Consider the following 8,469-nt stretch of genomic DNA (forward strand, 5'->3'; position numbering starts at 1 on the left):
GCGGAGGTTGCAGTGAGCCAAGATCACATCACTGCATTCCAGCCTGGAAGTCAGAGCGAGATTCCATCTCAAAAAAAAAAAATACATCCGCACTGGAAAACAGGGCACCAGTATCTTAGAAAACTAAACATGCAACTACCATACAACCCTGCAAGAGCACTCCTGGGCATTTATTCCAGAGAAAGGAAGACTATGTTCACATAAAAAAATAAAAAAACCTGGCTGGGCATGGTGGTGCACACCTGTAATCCCAGCAGTTTGGGAGGCTGAGGTGGGTGGATCACCTGAGGTCAGGAGTTCGAGACCAGCCTGGCCAACATGCCGAAACCCCGTCTCTACTAAAAACACAAAAATTAGCCGGGCATGGTGGTGGGTGCCTGTAATCCCAGCTACTCGGGAGGCTGAGGTGGGAGAATTGCCTGAACCCAGAAATGGGAGGGTGCAGTGAGCCAAGATCGTGCCACTGCACTCCAGCCTGGGCAACAGAGCTAGACACCATAAAAATAAAAAATGAAAAAAAGAAAAACCTGTCCACAAATTTTTATAGCAGCCTTATTCAAGATAGCCAAAAACTGGAAACAACCCAGATGTTTTTCAACAGGTAAATAAAAAGACGTGTGATATTTTCATACCATGAAATACTACTCAGCAACAAAAGGGAACAAACTTGATAAAAACATCTAAGATAAATCTCCAGAGAATCATGCTGACTGAAAAAAAGTCAGTCCTTATACTGACTCTAGATAACCTCAGGCTAATCACACACCCCCATGTGGCAGCAACAACCCATTTGAACGTCTGCCACATCAACTTTTGATGATAGTCACCATGCCTACCACGGTGACCATGGGTAACAGGGAATCAGGGTTTGATTCCAGAGTGAGAGTCTGAGAAATGGCTACCACATCCAAGGAAGGCAGCAAGCATGCAAATTACCCACTCCCAACCCAGGGAGGTAGTGACAAAAAATAAAAATACAGGACTCATTCAAGGCCCTTCAAGTTTTTTCTTTTTTAAAATTTTTTTAATTTATAATATAAAATTTAAGAAAACAGAAAAAAGCCAATCCAAAGGTTACATACTATATGATTCAATTTATGAAGCAGTCTTCAAATGACAAAATTAAAGAAATTAAAGAACAGATTAGAGATTGACAAGGGTTAAGGAAGAAGTGGGGGAAGGAGGAAACTGAGTGTGGCTACAAAAGAGCAACAAACATGAAGAATCCTTGGAGTGATAGAAATGTTCTGTATCTCACTGTATCAATGTCAATATCCTAGTTCTAACATTGTACTATAGTTTTTCCATATATCACCATTGGGGGAAACTGGATAAAGTACAGACAGGTTCTTTCTGCATTATTTATTACAACTGCATGTGAATCTACAATTATCTCAAAATAAAAAGTTTGGTTTTTAAAAAAAAGATGGTAGATAGTTCCATCTGAAGTAGCACTTACAGCCAGGCACTGTGGCTCTTGCCTGTAATCTCAGCACTTTGGGACAGGGAGGCAGAAGGCTCACTGGATGCCAGCAGTTTGAGATCAGTCTGATCAACATAGTGAGATCCCATCTCTAAGAAAAAGAAAAAAAGAGAAAGAGAGGAAGGAAGGGAGGAAGGGAGAAAAAGAGGAAGGAGAGGAAGGGGAGGGAGGGAGGGAGGGAGAGAAGGAGGGGGAGAGGGATGGGGGAGGGAGAGAGGGGAGAAGGAAGAGAGGGAGGGAGGGAAGGGGAGAGAGAGAGGAAAAGAAAAGAAAAGAAAAGAAAAGGGAAGGCATTTATACAACAGCTTCCAAACAACACTGTATCTGAAAACTGGTCATTAGGATTCTTGGCATTTGTCTTTAAAAAAAAAAAAGAAGTCTTATTTTGGGCAGCCAAAAATCATCACTTGGAAGCATACTTTCTCATCAGAGGCACAAAAGGGTATGTTCCTTATTAACAGGACATATTCAATCTACAGTTAGTAGTACAGTTACCTGTCACGCCCCAAAACCAGTTGTCCATCAAGAATTCTGGGTCCCAAACCAGGCTGAAATAAAATATAGGCACATCCTCCTTTTAAAAGATCCAAGTTAGGAACAGCCAGATTTATTCCCGAAACAATGCACTGGTTTACCAAAACATGTTTTACCTTTCAAAGGACCTCTTTGTGGCATGCTTCCTCAGCACATTTTAAAGGACCCTTTTGATTAAAACTCCACTTAGCTCTTCTTTTTCAGAATCTTATCTGCTTAAGCCATATGCAGCACTCCCCCATGGGACCAAGTAACTCCTCTCAATTTCACAGGGGAAGACACTAAGGCTTAGTTACGTGACCTGCTCAGGATCCTGGGTAGTAGCAGTCCTGTCTTCTAACTTCTATATCACTGATCTTGTTCAAGTCCATTATTTCTGCTATTCCAACGTTAAACAATTATTCTGGTGGGATTCTCTTCCATTTAGACCTCACATTATACAGAGACTGTTAAACTGAACCCTGCAGGACACAGTCCTCATGAAATCCAGAGATAGAGGCACTTTGGACAGCTGCTTTATAATACTGATGAGGAACACCCAGGTCCATCACGCTGTGAAATGAGAGAGAACAGGTCCTTCAGGCAGGAGCTGGCCACATTCTCTTTTCAGCTCTGTCCCTCAGTACACGTTTGTCTTCACCAACTATCTTACCTAACTACGGGTTGGCTTTTTTACCTTGAGTAAAACAGCAGCAACAAGAAAAAATATTTACTTCCTCTTCAACGAAAGGAAGAGTACAATGAGATAAACTTAATTGTTCATGTTCCTCAAAACTGAAGCATAAATTATACATGTGGCTGGACAATTATAATCACCAGCCCGGGACCATCCTTCTTTGGGGTTCAGATTCTTTTCAGTATTTACAACCCCTTTGCAATGGAAGGGGACAGTTTTAAGAGATTCAATGATTTGCCTGAAGTCACAGAGTTTGACCTGTGTCTCATTTGTTTCTAAATCCTTGTGTAGTCTTCTTGGGTCACATGCTGCTATTCCTAATCATTAGGGATACAGGGAAAAGAAAAGGTTTAATTACTACTGTCAAGTAGGCCAGGGTTTTTCTATATCAGCACTACTGACATTTTGAATGGAATAATTCTTTGTTGTAGGAGGCTGTCCTGTAGGATATTTAGCAGCATCCTTGGATTCTAACCACTAGAGGCCAGTAGCATTCCCCTCTGCCAAGCTGTGACAACCAAAAATGTCTCCAAATGCTCCCAGATGTCCCCACTGAACAAAAGTGCCCCTGGTTGAAAACTACTGTGCTTTACATATACAAATACATGGAAACAACCACCTAAGAGAAGAACTCTACAGAAGGCATAATTCTCTTCAAATATCTGAAAAATTTCCATATAGAAGCAAGAATGGATTTGGCACGCCAGGGAGCAGACTTATACCCAGTGGGTTCAAGCTACATAATAATAAAATGAGCTAACATTTATTCTTCCTATGTGCCAGGCACTGTTCAGTACACTCTGAAGTATTATTTCATTTAGTCCTCACAATAACCCTGTGAGGTCAGTAGTATTGGCCCCACTTTACAGGTGAAAAAGTTGAGGCTCAGAAGAGAATAGTTAAAAGAATTTGCCCAAGGACCAAGAGCTAATAGCGAAAGGCAGAACTCATACACAAACCAAGGTCCAATACTGACCCCAAGCTCTTAATTGCCAAGTATTATGACCAGGACAAATTAAGGATTTTACCTCAGTAAAAGAAAGAAAATAAAAAACTTTTTGACTTAAAAACTGTTTCTTTCATAGGGAGATTTCTCAAAGAACTAAAAATAGAACTACCATATGACCCAGCATCCACTACTGGGTATCTACCCAGAGGAAAAGACATCATTATACAAAAAAGACACCTGTACTTGTATGTTTATTGCAGCACTATTCACAATACCAAAGTGATGGAATTAACCTAAGTGTCCACCAATGGTTGACTTGATAAAGAAAATGTGGTATACATACACTATGGAATACTACACAGCCATAAGAAAGAATGAAATCAGGCTGGGCATGGTGATTCATGCCTGTAATCCCAGCGCTTTGGGAGGCTGAGGGAGGTGGACTGCTTGAGTCCAGAAGTTCAAGACCAGCCTCAGCAACATAGACAAGACCCCATCTCTATGAAAAAAATTGTAAAAATCAACTAGATGCTGTGGTACACATCTGTAGTCCCAGCTACTTAGGAAGCTAACATGAGAGGATCACCTGAGCCCAAGAGGTTGAGGCTACAGTGAGCCATGATCACACCACTGCACTCATGACAGAGTGAGACTCTGTCTCAATAAAAAAAAAAAAAAAAAAAAAAAAGAATGAAATAATGTCCTTTGCAGCAACATGGAGCTAGAGGCCATTATCCTAAGAGAACTAATTCAGAAACAGAAAATCAAATACTGCATGTTCTTACTTATAAGCGGGAGCTGAACAATGGATACACATGGACATAAACATGGAAATAACAAACCCTGGGGACTCGAAAAGGAGGAAGATTGAGGGAGGTTGAAAAATTACCTATCGGGTACAACGTTCACTATTTGGATAATGGGTACACTAGAAGCCCAATCCCCACCAGTAGGCAATATATCCATGCAACAAACATGCACATGTACCCCCGATTCTAAAATAAAATTTCTTTAAAAAAAGAACTGTTTATTTTGCAAACAATGATTTCTGCAGCCACTATTTCAATCCTGTCTGTTCAGATCAGATCCAGAAAACCTGCCTTCCTTCATAACTTTCAGGGAAGTGTCTGCTCTGAACTCCACTGAGCCCCTGTACAATACTCAATCCTTCCTACTTCAAGTTACTCAAACTTAGTAACATCCTACTTAGATGACAAGCTCCACGAGAGCAGGGCAACCAGCTTCTCATATATATTACACCCACCACCATACAAAGCCTTGCACATAATGGGGCTCAATAAACACTTTCTAAATAAATGTTCCTGAGGCCGAAAGCCTCCCATACTACCCCTACCCTCCAAAGTCCACACCATGCAGGATGTTTAAGCAAGTACCTTTAAGAGATGTGATTCTTGCATTAGAGCTGAAGATTTTATTGGATATGCTCTGAGTTTTTTCCAACTCTGAGAATCTGAGCCAGGAAAAGGCAGAAAGGGACAGATGACAGGCAACATAGCCTTCCGGCTACATCTTCAATCAAGCTACCAAGGACTCCCTTGACTATGACCAGAAATCATGTGTCAGGGACTACATCTATTTATGTGTGTATGTATATGTGTATACACTTACAGGTACATGTATACATATACACATATACATGTACATCTGCAAATGCATATCTATCTCTCCGTTCCCTCTGTAAGAAATTAAGCAGACAGGCTGGGCGCAGTGGCTCACACCTGTACTCCCAGCACTTTGGGAGGCCAAGGCAGGCGGATCACCTGAGGTCAGCAGTTTGATACCAGCCTGGCCAACATGGTGAAACCCCATCTCTACTAAAAATACTCTACTAAAACTTAGCTGGGCATGGTGGCAGGCATCTGTAATCCCAGCTACACAGGAGGCTGAGGCAGGAGAATTGCATGAACCCTGGAGGCGGAGGTTGCAGTGAGCTGAGATCGCACCACGGCACTCCAGCCTGGGAGACAGAGTAAGACACTGTCTCAAAAAAAAAAAAAAAAAAAGAAAGAAATTAAGCAAACAAACATCTACAAAGTTTCTGAGGCCTTGAAGCCAGCACAAGGATGTACAAATAATTAGGAGTCTCTTTCTTCCCCTGGTATATGAACAGGGTAAGGCAAATAATGCTCTACAGTAATGCTCCCCATAAAATACCAGCACACCTGCCAACCAGTTCTACCTCCCTCAGGTATCAGCGTCTGACACCCTTTCAAGAAAGTGCCAAGTGGCCAAGCCCTGTTCTTGGAAGAAATGGGAGCTCATATGTGTGAGATGCTTTGAAGAGATACTCACATACAGTGGAGGGGGAGAAGGAGAAGCATACTTTGGAACATTAAATATTAAATTGGAGGCCACCTGTCAAGAGAAAAACTCTAAATAGAACTAGATTCATTTTAGAGAACCCAGGTTTCCAGGCTATACTTACATTTCTCTGAAAAAAAAAAAAAAGTTATGCCTACTTTTATACAAAGTAGAAGCCCATCTTCTTACCATATCCAGCTAGTGGCAAGTTCTCTGAGCTAACCTGAGGGTAAAGTGGATGGAGAGCTGGCTGAGAATGCCACACAGCAATCAAGCAAACACTTTGCCCAAGGGTCAAACTAAGTGGAACAGCTGTTGACGGAAAGTCGCGGCATAAACCATTTGTGGTCTCTCCCTAACTTTCTCAGTGTTTTTGAGCAGTAGAGAGAGGACAGGAACAACCAACACAAGTTTTTCCTACCATCACTAGGTTTCTCACCACTGTACCTGGGATATTCTGCTTCTTCCCTTCCTAACCTATCTCCGTCAATAGCATGGCATCTTCTGCCCTTTATGTGCAACCAATTACCACGCAAGAGAGGCAGAGATCTAACTATCCAAAAAATGCATTCAGACAGATAAAACAAGAGCCAGTGCAAAATGAAACACATCAGCACCGCCCAGGAAGCTTCCAGGACCAACCACAAACATTCTTTTTCAATTTACCACAGGTTTTTTCCTTTTTCACCTGACTACTGACTCGCCCAACTTGGGATAACCACCAGTCAGAAACTTTTAAATGCATGTATCTCATTCCAGGGGCCCAGGTGTAAACCAAGGCCAGTTGAAAACCGGCGCCATTTAATGAGATGTGGGTTTAAATGGGCCTATTTTTTTTTAACCTACCATTGTAGAGCAAGAAGTGAGCTTGGAAGCCTGCAGTTTAGCGCTTGTCACCAACCCCTTTTCTAAAGTCAAGGCAATTAGGCCCATGCCTGTTAAAAATCTATCTCAAAGCTCTTGTCCTGCGCACATCAATCACAGTCACGGCTGAAAACAAACACAGAATTTTAAAAATTTCTTTATCCACACCCAAGGACAAGTGTGAGGGCCGCCGGGAAATCATGGCGACAGAAACAGCCGGTGTCCAAGGGGGCAGCTGCTTCTGAGACCTGCTTTGAGACAGGGCAGAGAACCAACCCGAGGTACTTTTCTCTCCCAATGTCTCTCCCCCGGCTCATTCACCATATTTCGGTCCAACAAACTGTTTTTCTCCTTTGAGAGGTTTATGGCGAGGGCAAGAGGGACTGAAGGGAAGCGAAGGGGCGACGCCAGGGATTTGCTGCTACACGTAAAGCTAGAAAACGTGCAGCTGTTTACTACCAGCGCCCCGGAGACGCCGGGCGCAGCTTGCAGCTGAGCGCTCCCCTCTGGCCCCGACCCCGCCTCCCCCACCGTGCGTGCGCCTTCGGCTTTGGAAGCCACGCGACACCTGCCCTCCCCGACGCGCTCGCCGGACGCCGAGTCCCCCAAGCAACACCGCGCGGGCCCCCAGGGCATCAGCTCAGTCTCCCCTCAGCCCCCGCGCCCACGCCGCGCGCCGCCCACACCAAGTTACCTCGGAGGCCCGGGTTGTCGTCTCTGGCCCGAATCTTTCGGATTTTGACGGGGCGCCCGCTCAGGGTAGACAGAACCAGACGTTGGCGCAAGAAGTTGCACCCTGCGTAGCTGAGGGAGTGCGCCTGAGTCGCCATGTGCGCGCTCTCCGAAGAGACGTGAGCAGCCCGAGAGCAGCGACTTCGGACAGACGCGGGACTGGTGACTCCGGCGGTGGTGGTGGCGGCGACACCGACGGCGGCGGCTCGGGCTGCCTCCCGCAGCCCAGACGCGTCCACGTGGTTTGGAACAGGAAGACGGAGAGACTAGACACCGGGTCAGAGGGGAGTGGGGCGGAGCCAGTGGCCACCTCCCCGCCTCCCCGCCCGACCGGGGCGGCTCCCGCGCCGGGCCACGCCGCTATTGGCCCGCGCCAGATCAGGGTGGTGCCCGCGCCGCGCCTCCATTGGCTCGCGCTGAAGCTGGGCGGTGCCCAAGCCGCGCTGCCATTGGTCCGTAGTGGAGCTGGGCGGTGCCCGGGCCCTGGCAACAGCGCGCGGCTGGAGGGAACGCGTGAGGATGGCTAGGGAACCCCGGCACGGGAGTTGCCAGTCGGGGCAGTCTCCTCTGGGTACCTCCTGGCGTGGTAGGAAGGGCAGATGGCGGACTGAGATTGATGCCTACGACGTGCCGGATTCTTAGCATTACTACTTACGGCAACTACTGGGGTGAAGATGCTATTATCTACTCCTCCTCTTTCTTACTAAGAGAGAAAACAAGGGTTGGCGCACTCACCCTGTCGCAGGGATGCTGCTCAGCGCACTGCCGGCGCAGTCCCCCAGCTCCATGCTGTAACCCTGCAAGGTAGAGCCATCCTGTCTTACTCATGGAAAAAGGCTCGAGGAATATTGCAAAGCTGACAGTGGCAGCCTATACTGAGACCCGAATCCTCCCACAGCAGGCCGTTGC

The 8,469-nt window shown here is 45.7% G+C and overlaps 1 protein-coding gene across 2 annotated transcripts in view; it reads right to left on the reverse strand.

The window, feature by feature from the left end:
- RCL1 (RNA terminal phosphate cyclase like 1) overlaps positions 1-7,911 on the reverse strand; it is a 68,361-nt gene extending 60,450 nt beyond the window's left edge. The window contains exon 1 of one of the 2 annotated variants that reach the window (XM_054500941.2): positions 7,523-7,911. In XM_054500941.2, coding sequence (XP_054356916.1) covers positions 7,523-7,658 — 136 coding nt within the window. In that variant the 5' untranslated portion in view covers positions 7,659-7,911. Of the gene's footprint in view, positions 1-1,459; positions 5,347-7,522 lie in introns of those variants that run through there. The other variant, XM_054500942.2, reaches the window with a different exon arrangement.
- Positions 7,912-8,469: the final 558 nt, after the last annotated feature.

The sequence above is a fragment of the Pongo pygmaeus genome, chromosome 13 (genome assembly GCF_028885625.2).
Source record: "Pongo pygmaeus isolate AG05252 chromosome 13, NHGRI_mPonPyg2-v2.0_pri, whole genome shotgun sequence".
Lineage (NCBI taxonomy): Eukaryota > Metazoa > Chordata > Mammalia > Primates > Hominidae > Pongo > Pongo pygmaeus.